The 16,972-nt window shown below is 53.2% G+C and overlaps 1 protein-coding gene across 4 annotated transcripts; it reads left to right on the top strand.

Moving 5' to 3' along the window:
• Positions 1–777: 777 nt before the first annotated feature.
• On the top strand, positions 778–16,692 carry Cpt1c (carnitine palmitoyltransferase 1C). Of its 4 annotated transcripts, XM_028858898.2 has the most exons (20): positions 778–1,009; positions 1,409–1,493; positions 1,706–1,861; positions 2,398–2,537; positions 5,245–5,416; positions 5,797–5,898; positions 5,977–6,114; positions 9,575–9,652; positions 9,792–9,902; positions 9,983–10,067; positions 11,484–11,679; positions 11,783–11,965; positions 12,616–12,721; positions 13,445–13,561; positions 13,988–14,152; positions 14,713–14,847; positions 15,370–15,522; positions 15,931–16,044; positions 16,160–16,252; positions 16,383–16,692. In XM_028858898.2, exons 3-20 carry the CDS (start codon positions 1,721–1,723, stop codon positions 16,563–16,565), a joined length of 2,412 nt encoding a protein of 803 aa, XP_028714731.1. In that variant the 5' UTR covers positions 778–1,009; positions 1,409–1,493; positions 1,706–1,720; the 3' UTR covers positions 16,566–16,692. The 4 variants fall into 4 exon arrangements, with proteins under 4 accessions (XP_028714731.1, XP_028714730.1, XP_028714732.1 ...); XM_028858897.2 differs by lacking the exon at positions 1,409–1,493; XM_028858899.2 differs by lacking the exon at positions 1,409–1,493 and having other exon boundaries at positions 779–1,009; positions 9,795–9,902.
• The last annotated feature ends 280 nt before the right edge of the window (positions 16,693–16,972 follow it).

The following is a 16,972-nucleotide window of genomic DNA, read 5'->3' as shown; positions in this document are numbered from 1 at the left end:
GAAGCTGTGTGCCTGTCCATGTCCTGCCCTTCCTGTGCTGTTGATGGGTGGGCTGGGTCATCCTCATGTTACCAGGAGCAAGGATGAGACAGTATCCTCATCCACCAGTGTTGACAGAAGCTGGGTCACCCTGGGCTGGGAACAGGCAGGAATTGAATTTGGATTCTATGTGGCATGGCCAAATGGGGCTGGGTAACTAAAACCAAAGCTCACTTAGCAGGCCTGGGCTCTAGGATGCCCTCGGGAAAGAGATACCCAGTCTGGTCTGGCTTCCCGCCTGTGTCTACTGCACACTGCTGCTTCAGACACTAGGTTTCTGGGTTGGCCCTGCCTCCGAGGAGTGCTCTACTAGGGAAAATAGGCCCTCCACAGCTCCCCACCCACCTGCAGCGGAGACGGCGGGCCTGTCTGTCCTGGGGTAGGCCCAAGAGACCATCGAATCCAGTGTGGACCGAGTATGAACGTCCAGAGTAGAATAAAGCCAGACTAACGTGGGTATCTTTTTCTAGCCTTGTGCCTGCCATTCCCTCTAATTGTCTAGCTTGAATCTAGTCCCCAGTGGCACCTTTTTCATGTGCCTCTCAGTCTCGCGGGTCAGCCTGGCCACAAGCATCTCCTAAGAGAGCTGCAGGGTATATGTGAGCTCCAACTGAGTCAAGGCTGGTCTGGTCCTTTGGCAGACTGAAAAAACCGAGACACCGGGCTCGGGGTGAGGGGATTGGACGCTAGGACTCCAAGGGGGCGGGGAGAGAACGCGGAGGGATTGGAAAGGGGCAGGGACAGAGCGCGGAGGAATCAGAGTGGGCGGGGATAAGACCCAGAACCTGAACCCCGGTTAGGCACGCGCGAGGTGGATCTGGGCTTTAAGGTGAGGAGTGACAGCCGAAGACGGTTAATCAGATTGTGGACTCATTACACGGGGCCTGGATATATATAAAAGGGAACCCGGGGGGAAGGAAGTGTCCATGGAATTGACCCCAGGAACCACAGCTGCGGACCCCTGAACAGCGTAAGTACCGGGCCGGGCACAGGAGGGCTATGGGCCTTGCATTGGGGCAGGTGAATGGGGCTTTGCATCGTTTGTCCTGGACTCCCCTTCACTCACCAGCATCCCTCGCTGTGGAGCATGCGCAGTAGGGTGCTTCCTCTTTCATCCTCCAGACCCCATGGTGGAAGGGACCTCTCATGCCTCTGCCTTGCAATGGGAAATGAATAGTGCCACCGTCGGCAAATGTTCATTTCTCTATGGGTCTAAAAACAAGTGCATTTTTAAAAGAACTAAAACCTAGTATGTTTTATTTGAAGCCCCACAACTAATCCTGGATCAGTTTCCCTCCCCCATCCCAAATACTGAGCACCGAATTCTCAGCAAGGCAGCTTGCTCTCCAGCCACTCTCTACATTCACAGAGATCCCCAGTTGAACCAAGTCCTGCCTCCAAGCCCTCTAACTCTCCAGCTGTGAACTGCAACACCCCTCAGGCACTTAGGCAGAGTGAGTTGAGTCTGCTGTAGGGAGGAAGGGAGAGAGTCTGAGAGGTGGGGGCTGGGTCTGAACCGCTGGGGATGAGGGAGAGCTGGGGTCCAGACTTCTAGGGGCCAGGACCCCCCACTCCCAAAGTCTGAGAGTAGAAGCCAAAGTCTGCACCCCTAGGTCTGGAGGAGGAGACTTGGAGGTCCTGGAGAATGACTCCATCTTCCTCCTAGGGAATCCCAGGGAACATGGCTGAGGCACACCAGGCCTCCAGCTTGCTGTCTTCACTGAGCTCCGACGGGGCGGAAGTAGAGCTCAGCTCCCCGGTGTGGCAGGAGATTTACCTCTCTGGCCTGCGCTCCTGGAAAAGGCATCTCTGGCGTGTCTGGGTGAGAAAGGGCTACTGACTGGTTCTTGTTCTGGTGATCCAGGTAACTGCTTCCGGGTTGCCTGAAGCCCACTTAGGAAGATCTGGTTGTCCAGTCCCAGGCCACTGTTAGCTGTTTGTCTATGCCTTCATCTGGGATGCTCTGTCCCATCCACTGGCCTCCCCTGCTCAGCTCTTGACTCACTTCACTCACCCCTGCTACCCTCCCCATACAACTTCTCCCCCAACTTCTAGAACTCAAGTCTCCTTATTTTGGTATTGATTGATGGATTGGTGCTGAGGTCAGAACCCAGGGTCTTGAACAGTCTAGGCCAGCGTGAATGGTGCCCTCAGTCCCTCACTGGTGGATTCCACAGAACTGCTCTGCCACCAATGCCCCAGCTCCTCGTGGTGGATTCTAGGAAGAGGCTCTACCTCTGAACCACGCCCCCAGCTCCTTACTGATACATGTAACAAAGGGATCCTGAGCTCTGCCCACTGAGAGTGATACAGAGCACAGAGGAACATGGGGCTGATGGTGTCCTTTGTTCCCCACAGAATGACTTTCTCACTGGGGCGGTCCCTGCGAGCCCCTTCAGCTGGCTCTTCCTCTTCAGTGCGATCCAGCTTGCGTGGTTCCTCCAGCTGGATCCTTCCCTAGGACTGATGGATAAGATAAAAGAGTTGCTTCCAGACTGGTGAGGACCTTCCTCTTCACCCCAGTCACCACCCTAAACCCCATCAAGAAACTCTATGTGCTTTGCCGGTCAAAGAAATAGAATTTCTGGGAGCCAGGATTGGTGGTGGCTCACACCTTTAATCTCAGCACTCGGAAGCAGAGGCAGGTGGATCTCTGTGACTAGGCCAGCCTGGGCTACAGAGTGAGATCCAGGACAGACAGGGCTGTTACACAGAGAAACCTCTCAGAAAACAAAAAACCAACCAAACAAAAAAGGAAATGTAATTACTGGAGCTTATTTATGTCGTAACAGGGCTCCTCCTCCATTTCCTACCTTTATTTATCTAGTTTGGATTTTTGAGACAGGGTTTCTCTATGCAGAGACCTCTCTCTATGTTGAGGCTGTTCTGGAACTCACTCTGTAGCCCAGGCTGGCCTCGAACAGATCTGCCTGCCTCTGCCTCCCAAGTGCTGGGATTAAAGGCGTGCACCACCACCTCAGCTGTGCTGAGGCCCTTTTTTTTTTTTTTTTTTTTTTTTAAGATTTATTTATTTATTATGTATACAGCATGTATGTCTGCACATCAGAAGAGGGCACCAGATCCCATAACAGATGGTTGTGAGCCACCATGTGGTTGCTGGGAATTGAACTCAGGTCCTCTGGAAGAGCAGTCGGTGCTCTTAATCTCTGAGCCATCTCTCCAGCCCTGTGCTGAGACTTTCGAGACAGGGTTTCTCTGTGTAGCTTTGGACCTTTCCTGGAACTTGCTTTGGAGACCAGACTGGCCTCGAACTCACAGAGATCCACCTGGCTCTGCCTCCCGAGTGCTGGGATTAAAGGCGTGCGCCACCAACGCCCGGCTTGTGCTGAGACTCTTAAACAGCTTACTTGTATGTGTGTTAGACTGCATGTACATCTGTGTACCACATGTATGCAGTGCCAGAGGAGGCCAGAAGGTATTGGACCCCCAAATGAGTCAAACGGATGTGAGCTGGAAACCTAACCTGTGTCTTCTGCAAGTGCTCTTAACCACCAAACCGTCTTCTCAACCCGTTGTTTGTTTGTTGTTGTTGAGACAGAATTTCTCTATGAAGTCCTAGCTGACCTGGAACTTGATATGTAGATCAGGCTGGCCTCCAACTCACAAAGATCTGCCTGCCTCCGCCTCCCAAGACCTGAGAGTGCCACCACGTCAGGCTTACTATCACTTAATCACAGAGTCAGTCCTGAACCGTTATGGGGCCAGGCAAGGTGGCGCACGCCTTTAATTCCAACACTTGGGAGGCAGAGGCAAGCAGATATCTGTGAGTTCGAGGACAGCTTGGTCTACATAGAGAATTCCAGGAAAGCCAGGGCTACATAGGAAGATCCAGTCTCAAAAACCAAAAAAACAAAAAAAAGAAAAGAAAAGAAAATGTCATCAGCCAAGTACATGTCTATAATTACAGCATTTGGGAGGCCCAGGCAGGGATTCGTGAATTTGAGTCTTATAATGCAAACCAAGATCCCATCTCAAAACAAACATTATCAACTTCTTTCAGAAATGCCTGGAAACCAAAGAGGAGTAAGTGTGCTGGGTTCTTAGAGGTGCGTCAGTCTTCCTTGGGAAAATGTGCAGACTTTCTAGACAAGGCAGAGCCCATATTAGACATAGAAACTACTAGAAAGGGCATATTCATGATTCATTTCGAGAGGGTCCATCCCTAGTATTCCAGCCATGAAGGGGACCCTATGGAGGGTACAGTGACCTGCCCATAGTCTTCTTTGTTTTGTATTTCAGGACATTTCCTGTGTAGTCTGCCTGTCCTGGAACTCGCTCTGTAGATCAACCTGGCACCAAACTCACAGAGATCCTCCTGCCTCTACCTCCCGAGTGCTGGGATTAAAGGGGTGTGGAACTTGGGCTGGGCATTCATTTAATCCCAGGGATCTCTGAGTTCAGGGCCAGCCTGGTCTACAAAGTGAGTTCCAGGACTGTTACACAGAGAAACCCTGTCTTGAAAAACAAAACAAAGCCAGGCGGTGGTGGTACATGCCTTTAATCCCAGCACTCAGGAGGCAGAGGCAGGCTGATCTCTGTGAGTTCAAGGCCAGCCTGGGCTACAGAGTGAGTTCCAGGAAAGGCACAAAGCTACACAGGGAAACCCTGTCTCAACCCCCCCCCCAAAAAAAAAAGAAAAAAGAAAAACAAAACAATAAAATAAAATGGAGTGTCAATTATTCTATATAGCTCAATCTGGCCTGAAACTCCCAGAAATCCTTCTGCTTCAGCCTCCTAAGTGCTAGATTACAATATTCCCACACTTGGCTAAAACTTATGAGTTTCTGTGAAAAGTGACTTTATTTATGTATTTATTTCTTTGTGGCAGGGTCTCATGTAGACTAGGCTGTTCTGGATTTCACTAAGTAGCCGGGGATGGACTTTAACTCCTCCTCCGGCTTCTTCAGTGCGGGATTTTAAGGTTGTGCCACCACACCAGCTTATGCGTTGAACCCAGGACATTTGCATGCTAGGCAAGGCAAGCCCTCTACCATGGTGTGTTCCTCATCCCAGGAAAGTGACTTTTAGAAGCTTGGTGCCTTCATAAGGGTGGTCATGGGCAGCAGAGAGACACTCCCACTTCATGAAGTAAACTTGTCTGTCAGACGGGACTGTACCCAACCCCATCCCGCGGCTGCAGTCCACTGCACAGCTTCAGGGCACCTTTCTTTTTCTCTCTCCCAGGGGCGGACAACACTATCAGCTCCAGGGGCTCCTGGCAGGAGCACTCTTTGCCTCGTGTTTGTGGGGAGCCCTGATCTTTACACTTCATGTGGCTCTGAGGCTGCTCCTGTCCCACCATGGCTGGCTTCTGGAACCTCATGGTACCATGTCCTCGCCCACGAAGACCTGGCTGGTATGTAAGAGGACCTAGACTCCCAGAATACACGCTGCTGTCCCTCTGTCTGGTTTCCCAATCGTCTCCTTCTCATGCCATCCACTTTTACCCTCATTATCTCCCCGTCTCGTCTCTCATCACCTCCGTCCTCTCAACCTGTTCTTCACTCCGTCTCTACCTCTCTCCCTTCATTATCTCTATCCTCCCTTTCCCTCCCCATTCATAATCCTACCCTCCTTCTCCATCATCTCGATTCTCCCTCTCTCCATCAACTTCGTCGTCTCTGCCGCACCATCTCTCTTTTCCATCCTTCCCCCTTCATCTCCTTCCTCCCTCGCCCCACATCATCTTCGTCCTCCCTCCTCCTCCCTCCTTCGGTCCTTTCCTCTGTCCCGCAGGCACTGGTCCGAATCTTCTCGGGGAGGCACCCAAGGCTGTTCAGCTTCCAGCGTGCGCTCCCGCGGCAGCCAGTGCCCACGGCGCAGGAGTCCGTACGCAAGGTGGGCGTGTCCCGGGGTGGGGCGGCCCGGGCAGGCGGCGGGGCCCTGACACTCCCTCCGCTCCACGTCTGCATGCAGTACCTGGAGTCGGTGCGCCCCGTGCTTGGAGACGACGCTTTCGACCGTGCTGCGGCTCTGGCGAGCGACTTCCTGAGGCTGCAGGCGCCACGGCTGCAGCTCTATCTGCGCCTCAAGTCCTGGTGTGCTTCCAACTACGTGAGTTTGGGGGCCCAGCCCGGTCCTCTGGTGACTGGCCTGCCCTAGCCATGCACTGCCACGATTGATTGGCCTATCCAAATGATTGGCCTCCAGCCCTGGATTTGCAGGATAATGCAGCTTCAGTAAGCCCCAGCCCTTGCTCAGTACCTCTGCCCCCATGGCAGCCCCTAAGCCCCGCCTCTGCACTCAAACCCCACCCCCACCCCCCCACCCCACCAGGAGACAGGGTTTCTCGGTGTAGCCCTGGCTGCCCTACAACTCGCTCTGTAGACCAGGCTGGCATCGAACTCAGAGATCCTCCTGCCTCTGCCTCCTGAGTGCTGAGATTAAAGATCTGGACCACAAGTCCCGAATATCGGAATTACTTCAAGAGCCTCTGTCTGAGTCCGAGTCCCACCGCTAGTGTTAGGCCCAGAATTCCAACATGAACCCGTCCAGCATTTCCAGCTCCCGGACAGCTTCCTAGATGGCTGGTTAGCTAGTTTGGGAGCCAGGCGCTTGGCTGCACTTTGAGTGAACTGAGGCACAGAATGAGTCACACGAATAAGGAATGCCAGCCTTGCCTTCTGTAGGAAACTGGAGCCAGGCGACAGGTAAAGTGCATGTGAGGTGGTGGCGGAAGGAGAAAGGCGGGCTATAAATATGTCCGAGGTGGCAGAGAGCCTGACGGGAACTGAACCTGTCCCGTTGGTAGCAGGACTTAGGGGAAATGGAGCAGGCAAACGTCAGCGAGTGTGGGAAGCAGCTTGGTTGGAATATGAGGATGCAAAGATGGGGGCCTAGAGTGATAGGTTTTCTCAGGGGTGTACTAGGGAGCCCTGGGAAGATTTGCAACGGGAAGACAGGGTGTGTCTGAAGGCCTGGAGATGGAAAGTTGGAGCGGAAGCTGAAGGAGACAGTTACGGACACTTTAGGTAGTCCAAGCATTGGGTTTGACTGGTCCAGGGGCACATGCTTTTAATCTCAACACCAGGGAGACAGGCAGGAGGGATGTCTGTGAGTTCGAAGCCAAGAAAGAGTGTCTGGGGACAGAGCCACAATGGGAGTGAGGATCATCCAAAGCTCAGTGTGCAGGGCTTGCAGAAAGCCAGACCTTGGTGTTGACTCATTACCTTTCTCCTTTTTTCTTCATGCTCTTAGGCTAGATTCTGCTCTTTTTTTTTTCCTTTAAGATTTATTTATTAAAAAAAAAAAAAAGATTTATTTATTTATTATGTATACAGCATGTATGCCTGCAGGCCAGAAGAGGACACCAAATCGAATTACAGATGATTGTGAACCACCATGTGGTTGCTGGGAATTGAACTCAGGACTTCTGGAAGAGCAGCCAGTGCCCTTAACATCTAAGCCATCTCTTCAGCCCCCTTACATATACTTTTAAAGAGCAGAATCTAGGGCTCACAACCATGTAGAATGAGATCTGGTGCCCTCTTCTGGCATGCAAGCATACATGCAGGCAGAACACTATACATAATGAATAAATAACTCTTAAAAAAAAGAGTTAATTTAAAAAAAAAAAGTATATGTAGGGTGCTGGAGAGATGGCTCAACCATTAAGAGCATTAGTTGCTGGCCCGGCGGTGGTGGCGCACGCCTTTAATCCCAGCACTTGGGAGGCAGAGGCAGGCGGATCTCTGTGAGTTCGAGGCCAGCCTGGGCTACCAAGTGAATTCCAGGAAAGGCGCAAAGCTACATAGAGAAACCTTGTCTTGAAAAACCAAGAAAAAAAAAAAAAAAAGCATTAGTTGCTCTTACAGAGGACCTGGGTTCGGGTCCCAGCACTTATATGGTGACTCAGAAGTCTCTGTAATTCCAGTTCCGGAGGATCTGGTACCCTCCTTTTCTGACCTCTGAGGGTGCTGCATCATGTAGTACACAGCCATATATGCAGGCAAAGCACTCAAACATATAAATAAATCTAAAAAGTTTTAAGCAGTGTATACAGGACGGCTTGGGTAGAGTGCTTCCTTACCTAGTGTGTGAGAGGCAGGACCACACCTGATCTGTGGAAGGCAGGCACTGCACCAAGAGAGGCATCCCCAGCCCTCGGAACCGTCTTGATGCTCTTTTTTTTTTTTTTTTTTTTGCTTTTCTTTCTTTCTTTTTTTTTTTTTAAAGATTTATTTATTTATTATGTATACAGTGTTCTGTCTGCACATATCCCTGCAAGCCAGAAGAAGGCACCAGATCTAATTACAGATGGTTGTGAGCCACCATGTGGTTGCTGGGAATTGAACTTAGGACCTTTGGAAGAGCAAGCAGTGCTCTTAACCTCTGAGCCATCTCTCCAGCCCCCCTTTTTTTTTTGCTTTTCGAGACAGGGTTTCTCTGTGTAGCTTTGTGCCTTTCCTGGATCTCGCTTTGTAGACCAGGCTGGCCTCGAACTCACAAAGATCCGCCTGGCTCTGCCTCCCAAGTGCTGGGTCTAAAGGCGTGCGCCACCACTGCCCAGCTTGATGCTCATTTTATGTCAATAAACATGTACTTACTATTTCATGTGTGTGTGTATGTGTGTATGCAAGTGTGCATGCATGTTTGTATGTACAAATATATAAATGTGTGTGTGTGTGTGTGTGTGTGCATGAGTGTGCAGACCACAGGTCTATCTCAGGTGTCATTCATTCCTCAGGGCACCACACCATTGTGGGTTTTTTTTGTTTGTTTTTCAAGACAGGGTTTCTCTGTGTAACAACCCTGGCCATCTTGGAACTCACTCTGTAGACCAGGCTGGTCTTGAACTCAGAGATCCACCGCCTCTGCCTCCCTAGTGCTGGGACTAAACACGTGCGTTACCATGCCTGGCTAATTTTTTGTTTTTATGTGTATGAGTGTGTGCATGTTTGTATCTGTGGGTGTGTTACATACATGCAGTACCTTCAGAGGTCTGAAGAGGGTGGCAGATCCCCTGCAGCTGGAGTTATATGCAGTTGCGAGCCACCAGGTGGCCTAGGAACCAAACCCAGGTCCTCTACAAGAGCAGCCAGTGCTCTTCAGTGCGGAGGCTGCTCCCCAGCTCCATCTTGGTTTTCAGAACGTCACCTGTCTCTGAGGTGTGCAGCCTGCTGACTGGGCTAGGCTGTCTGGCTAGCAGACCCAGCGATGCCCCTTCTTCCCCAGCACTGAGATTTCAAGTGTGACCCACTACACCTGGCGCTTACGTGTGCCCCGAGCGAGGCTCTAACTCGGGTTCGGATGCGTGCAGGGCAAGAACTTGCCAACTGAGTTGTGCCCCCAGTTCCCTTGTGCTGTTCAGTGCTTACACAGTACTCTCTAATTAACTCATCCTTCTTCGTCTATGGACATACGGGTTATTGCTAGTTGCCAATCATAACCAGTTTCTCCACTGAGATCCTTTCTGCCCATGTAACACGGGGAAGTCTGTGGGCTCCCTGGTGACACCACCCCTCCCCCACAAGGTCTCAGCCACCCCGGCTGAACATCTCCAATCTCCTCCCAGGTGAGTGACTGGTGGGAAGAGTTTGTGTACCTGCGCTCCCGAGGCTCACTGATGGTTAACAGCACCTACTACATGATGGTGAGGAGGGAGACACAGCCCTGGGGCAGGGGCCTAGATGACCCATGAGGAGCCCCACCATCCCATCTGATTTGGAGGTCAGGGCCCCTGTCAGTGACAAGCATGGTCTCAATGTGCGTCCCTTCCCTTTGCTACCAAGCAGGATTTCCTGTATGTCACCCCCACACCGCTGCAGGCCGCCCGCGCGGGCAACGCCGTCCACGCTCTCCTCCTGTATCGCCACCTTCTGAACCAGCAGGAGATCCCACCGGTAAGGCGGATCCTTGGATTGGGGACGGAGGTGCAGGGAACCACACGGGGCCCAGCTCAGGAGCCCTTGGCCTCCTGCAGACGTTGCTGATGGGGATGCGACCCCTGTGTTCTGCCCAGTTCGAGAGGATATTCAACACTACCCGGGTCCCAGGGGTGGAAAAAGGTGAGGAGAATCCCCACCCAGTCCTCGTCCCTTCCTGCGACAGTGGCCTCGGCTAAGAACGAGACTTTAGCCAGCCTGTGAGGGTCTCTGTCCTGGTTGTTAGGCCTTCTGTGTGATCTCAGGCAAACCTTGTCCTCTCTGAACTTTCGTTTCTTCAACTGTAAAACAGAGTAAACTCACCTAGAGTGGCATCAGTTTAAAAATAGCTTCATGTGGGACAAGCCAGAAAGTCTCTCAGTAAAGTTTTTAATTTTTAAATTTTTTTCAGTTTTTAAAAATGAAAGAATTATCGGGAGGCAGAGGCAGGTAAGTCTATATGAGTTCGAGGCCAGCCTGGTCTACCAAGTGAGTTCCAGGACAGTCAGAGCTACACAGAGAAACCCTGTCTCGAAAAACCAAAAAAATTAAAAAAAAAAAATTACCTCGTTGCTTCTTCACTCTCCTTCCAACCCCTCCCACGTCCTCCACCTGTGCCCTTTCAGACTCATGATCTTTTTGTTGTTGTTGTTATTTGGTTTTTTAAGACAGGATCTCTCTGTGTAGCCCCAGCTGTCTTGGAACTCACCATGTAGACCAGGCTGGCCTTGAACTCAGAGATCTGCTGGCCTCTGCCTCCTGAGTTGGGACCTCTTTTGTTTTTCTTTCTTTCTTTTCCTTAAATTTCAGTTTCTTTATTCACTTTCTTTTATGGGTGTGAGTGTTTTGCCTGCATGTATATCCCACCTGCATGCCTAGTGCCTCTAGAGGTCTGAAGGTGTCAGATGCCTTGGAACTGGAGTTACAGATGTGAGCTGCCACGTGGGTGCCAGGAATTGAACCCAGATCCTCGGCAAGAACAACAGGTGCTCTTAACCTCTGAGCCATCTCTCCATCCCTGGGCCTCTTTTTCTTTCATTGTATTTTAGTTTATGTGTATGAGGCTGCTCGTGCATGTATGTATGTGCGCCATGTGTGTCCGGTGCCTGTTGAGACCAGAAGAAGGCATCAGATATGGGACTGGAGTTACAGGTGGCTGTGAGCAGCCATCTGGGTCCCGGGAATTCACCTGGGGCCTCTGGAAACACAGAAGGTATTTTTAACCCGAGTCATCTCTCCAGCCCCTTAGCAGACTTCTTGCCTAGCATGCAGGAGGCCCTTGGTTCCATTCCAAACACCAAATAAATGAGGTGTGGTGGCGTACATCTGTCACCAGCACTAGGAAGGTGGAGGCAGGAGGATCAAGAGTTAGAAGTTATCCTCTGCTACATACCAAATTTGAAACCAACCTAGGTTATACTCAGGCTATGGAATACTATACAACTGTCAAAAATAACAAACAAAAGCATAGCCCAAGGAGCAGAGAGCATGATTAGTAAGTGGGCTGGTTCTTGGGACGTAGCTTCTTCCCACCTTCATGTTCTGCCCATACTCCTCTAGACCACCTCCGTCACCTCCAGGACAGCCGGCACGTGGCTGTCTTCCACCGGGGCCGATTCTTCCGTGTAGGGACCCACTCTTCCAATGGCCTGCTGTCCCCACGGGCCCTCGAGCAGCAGTTCCAGGAGATCCTGGATGACCCCTCCCCAGCCTGTCCCCTTGAGGAACATCTAGCAGCTCTGACCGCTGCTCCCAGGTAAGGGCCGCTGGCCTGAGGTTACAAGGGATGCATTGGGCTCCAGGGAGCAGGCTGGGCAGGGCGAGGGCCAGCTGGGCTCAGGCCCATCCCGCTTGGACAGGAGTATGTGGGCCCAGGTTCGGGAGTCGGTGAAGACCCATGCTGCCGCTGCCCTGGAGGCTGTGGAAGGGGCCGCCTTCTTTGTGTCCCTGGACTCTGAGCCTGCGGGACTGACCAGGGAGGACCCTGCAGCTTCCCTGGACGCCTATGCCCATGCCCTGCTGGCTGGCCAAGGCCATGACCGGTAAGTCTGTCCCTCTACCAACCACCCCACACTCCGGTGGAGACCTAGGGCCCCTCCACAGCAGACAGCCAGACTCTACACCTCAGCACCCCAAACTCAGTTTAGTAGAACAAGGAGACCTTGTTTGGTTTTGGTTTTTTGAGAAAGGGTTTCTTTGTATAGCTGTCCCGGAACTAGCTCTGTAGACCGGGCTGTCCTTGAACTCATGGAGATCCACCTGCCTCTGCCTCCTGAGTGCTGGAATTAAAGGCGTGTGCCACCACCACCAGATTAAGACCCCAGACTCTATGTCTTGATGGCTCCTTTTGTGTCAGTAAACATAGATGTACCTCATTCCTTTCCCCAGCTCTATTGTATACCATAGCCTGAGTGTAGCACAGTTTAGTTAACTGATACCCTACCGTTGGACTTCTAGGGTCTGTTCCTAACACCTCCAATGCCTCAAATAGAGCTGACTTCCTAGAAAGACAAAACAAAAAAAGCAATTCCCTAAATTTTATATCCATGTGGAGACTGTCTGGAATCACTCCTAGAGACCCCCGGCCCCATCCTCACCCTGGAGTGCGCCCCTACACGCCAGAAGTACCCCCACAGGGGCCAACACTCTCTCCTGCCCCGGCTCTTGATGACCGTCCACACTTCTTCTGCAGCTGGTTTGACAAATCCTTCACCCTCATCGTCTTCTCCAATGGGAAGCTGGGTCTCAGCGTGGAACACTCCTGGGCTGACTGTCCTGTCTCGGGACATATGTGGGAGGTGCGTTCCTCAGGCTGGGTACCCTGTCCAAAGACTAACTCTGAAGACCTTAGAAAAGAGACCTGCAAGCTCAGAGACAGGCAGAGGAAGGGGGCAAAGAGGTGGGTCGGCCACGATGGCCTGCCTGGGGTCCTGGGTCACCGGAACTCCGAGAAGGGAAGCGAATTTCCAGGGCTACACAACAGGAAGGCACAGTGACTGCGACACACACGCAAAGACAGACAGACACACACACACACACTCACAGGATGTTGTAGCACACATCTGTAATCCAAATACTTGGAAAGCAGGAGGCTTTTTCATCTGAGGCCAGCCTGGGCTACAGGGTGAGACCTTGCTGCAAAATGCAGTAAAGCAGGCTTTGGGCTCAGCTGGCCAGCTGCTCCTGAGGCCCTGGGTCCCACCCCCAGCTGCACACAAGATGCCTGCCATTCCCGCACAGACGAGGTGGAGGCAGGAGGACCAGAAGTTTAGGATCATCCTCAGCTACACCATAAATTCCAGGCCAGCCTCAGCTACATCAGACCCTGTTTCCAAATGAAACAGAAAGTGGGTCCGCTGATCCCGTCTTTATGAGGCAGCTGAGAGAGGTAGAAACGTGAACCCAGAAGGCTGACTTCAAGCATCCCACACCGCTGGGCTCCAGAAGCCTTCATGCGCCGCACTGGGCCCTGCTTAGCTCTCTCTGTGCCGGAGGGGGATAACGGACAGTTTCATCCACAGTTTACGCTGGCCACAGAATGCTTCCAGCTGGGATATGCAGCAGACGGCCACTGTAAGGGGCAGCCGGACCCCACTCTGCCCCAGCCCCGGCGCCTGCAATGGGACCTTCCAGAACAGGTGAGGCTGGGCTCTGACCTCCCCTCTACGCCCCTCGCCTTCCCCCTGAATCCATCCACACCTTCCTGTCCCAGCTTTCATATCACACCAAACACACCCACCGCCTTGAGTCCCACACTACCCCCAACCCAACCTCACCCCAAAACTTTAACTGCGTCCCTACCACCCATCCCATCTTTAATCCCGGCCCCGCCCCTGCCTCTGGTCCCCACACCTGCTCTCCCAGGTGGGGCTGTCCCACAGCCATAGCCCTACCTGAACTTCAGACTCCAAAGCCAGCGTGCCTGGTCCCTTCAGACCTCGTCCAGCTCGGTGCATCTCAGCCGCGCTGCATCCCAGTGGCGCCCGCTCCATCACTGTCCGCCCCACAGCTCTACCTCTGCCCTGAGTCTAACACAGCCCTCTCCCCACCTCCTTCTCTGGCAGATCCATCCGTCCATCTCTCTGGCCCTGAGGGGAGCCAAGACCTTGTCTGGTAACGTCGACTGCCACGTCTTCCCCTTTTCCCACTTCGGCAAGAGCTTCATCAAACGTTGTCACGTCTCTTCAGACAGTTTCATCCAACTGGTCCTGCAGCTGGCCCACTTCCGGGTCAGTGGGTACCCACGGTGCCTGCTCCCTCTGGGCCTTCCACCCCCTCCAGCCACCTCTCGTGTCTCTTGTTTTTGTCATTGTGGGTCATCTGTTCATCCATCTTATGTGTCATTCATCGTGTTTCCGAACAACCTTTTGAGGGGGGCAGGGGGCAGGGTCTTACACTGTGTCACTCGCTGGCCTCGAACTCGCAGAGATCCACCTGCCTCTGCCTTCCAAGTGCTGGGATTAAAGGTGTGCACCACCAAGTCCGGTAGGTCAGTCACTTGTTGTAGGCTGATCATCTCATTTTGAATCAGCCATCGTATTCTGGATCATTCATCCTGTGTGGGTCAGCCATATTTAGGATCTGTCATCTTGTTGTAGGTCAGCCATCTTGTAGGTCTGCCATCTTGTTGTAGGTCAGCCATATTTGGGGTCAGCCATCTTGTAGTAGGTCAGCCTTCTTGACTCCTCTCCATACATAGGAGGAGGTTGGTTGGAGGTCAGGACAAAGGTGGATCAAAGCTGTTTAGACATCCTGAGGCCAGCTGACAGGTTCCTCTCCTTTTCCCCAGGACAGGGGTCAGTTCTGCCTGACTTATGAGTCAGCCATGAGCCGACTGTTCCTGGAAGGCAGGACGGAGACTGTGAGGTCTTGTACTAGAGAGGCCTGTCACTTTGTGAGAGCCATGGAAGACAAGGAGAAGACAGTGAGTGTGGCCTCCTGGGGTCCCGGTCATTTGTGTTCACATTTGCACATACTTGTGGCCAGATCTGGGAATAGCGACAGACGGGCTTTCGTGGGGAGACACGCAGTGCTGGGGAACTCTGCAGAGAACTCCAGCTCCACGCTCTTGCTCTCCTCACTCTAGCCGCTGTGAAGCCGTGTGACCATGACCTCCATCACACCATGCCTCACGTTGCTTACAGCCTCTGCTCTAAGCAGCTCCCCACTCGCCTCCGCCTGTCCCCAAAGCCAGCTCCCTTAGCCGAGGGACGCTGTGGCTCACTAGAGAGCTTAAGGTCCTCAAGTCAGGCCCATGCCATGGTCCGTGGCTGTGTGACCCTGCATAAGTCGCTTCCCCTCTCCGAGCCAGCCCACTTCCTCTCTGTAGAGCAGGGTGGATACCCCTGCCTTGTAGGCGTCTTGGAAGTTGACGTGAGGCCCAGCGTAATCTAGGTCACCTAAGTAAGCCGTCTTCCCTTGACCTCCTGCTGCCCCGGGGGCCTAGGACCAACAGTGCCTTGCCCTGTTCCGGGTGGCCGTGGACAAGCACCAGGCTCTGCTGAAGGCGGCCATGAGTGGGCAGGGGATCGACCGCCACCTCTTCGCACTCTACATCACATCTCGATTGCTCCATATGCAGTCGCCCTTCCTGACCCAGGTCAGGAGGAAGGAGAAGCGGGAATGGCAGGAGGAGGGAGGAGCTGAGAGCAAGGAGGGTGATGTGGAAGAAGAGTGGGTAGAGGCAGCCTTGCCAGAGGGGCTGGGGGTGGGGTGGGGTTCAGAGCACCAGTCCAGAGTCCCCCACTGAGGTGCTGGGGCATGGCTCAGTGGTAGAGGTCCCGGGCTCAGTCCCTAGCCCCATAAAGGAAGGGAGGAGGAACGCAGTAGGAAAGGAGGCAAAGAGGAGGGAAGGTGAGGTCAGGGAGATGGGAGATGGGGCGTGGTTACGGAGGAAGGGGGTGTCGGAGGACAGCCACTGACTGGAGGAGTTGGCATAGGAGGTGGTCTGGCTTGCAGTGGAGCAAAGGGAGTCTTTTCTGCTCACATGATCCCCGGTTACCCTCAGGTCCAGTCACAGCAGTGGCCGCTGTCCACCAGCCAGATCCCAGTACAGCAGATGCACCTGTTTGATGTCCATGATTATCCAGATTATGTCTCCTCTGGAGGTGGATTTGGGCCTGTGAGTGGACTGTAGCCCAGCCACTGGGCAGCCAGGGAGCGGGGAGGGGGATTGGTGCCCTGTAGGTGTGGAGGAGGGGCTGGGCTACAGGCTTGCTTCACTCTCCCCGCTCCAGGCCACCGACCATGGCTATGGCATCTCCTATATCTTCATGGGGGAAAACATGATCACCTTCCACATCTCCAGCAAGAAATCAAGCACAAAAACAGTGAGATGAACTTGAGTGCCTTCCTCACCCCCCAAAATCTGGGATGGAGCCGTTCAGATCCCGGGGTCCCTGGTCTAGCCTCCTCCCCAGATCTCCCAGTCCCCCCAGTCCCTTGTCCGCTTCTCCGCAGGACTCGCACCGGCTGGGCCAGCATATCGAGGATGCACTGCTGGATGTAGCCTCCCTGTTCCAGGCCGGGCAGCATCTCAAGTGCCGGTTCAGGGGCCTTGGGGAGAACTCGGGCTATAGACGTGGCTTTCTCTCCAGTAAGACTGTGGACCCCAAGGTCCCCACAACCTCCGCCAACTTTTGAGCCCCTCAGCAGGGAGCTGGTCTCCCTCAGGAAAGATTGTGCTGTTCCCAGAGCTAGGCTGGCACAGATGGGTACTGGGGATCCCCACACCCACCTGGTAATAAAGATACCTGAGTTGGGTGTGGCCTTCACTGTGCTCTTGTGCAGGGTGTCGGTGGGGTGGGGGAGCATGGGGCACCCCTTCCACCCCAACTTGGATTCCCATTGTCCTCACCTTAACCACAGCCCACACCACCTCCTGGGCAGGCTCCACCCCAGACTCCCTGGCCAGACCTGCCCGGTCAGATCTTCCCACTGAGTCCAGTTCCTGCTGACCAACACCAAAGGCCCGTTAGACCATCTTCAGATGAAGGTCTGAACAGCAGCTCTTTTCCTATGAGGAGAAAGGCTTGAGACAGGGTAGTATG

Source organism: Peromyscus leucopus, chromosome 1 (assembly GCF_004664715.2).
Source record: "Peromyscus leucopus breed LL Stock chromosome 1, UCI_PerLeu_2.1, whole genome shotgun sequence".
NCBI classification, from domain to species: domain Eukaryota; kingdom Metazoa; phylum Chordata; class Mammalia; order Rodentia; family Cricetidae; genus Peromyscus; species Peromyscus leucopus.
This window is presented reverse-complemented; position numbering and strand designations above follow the sequence as displayed.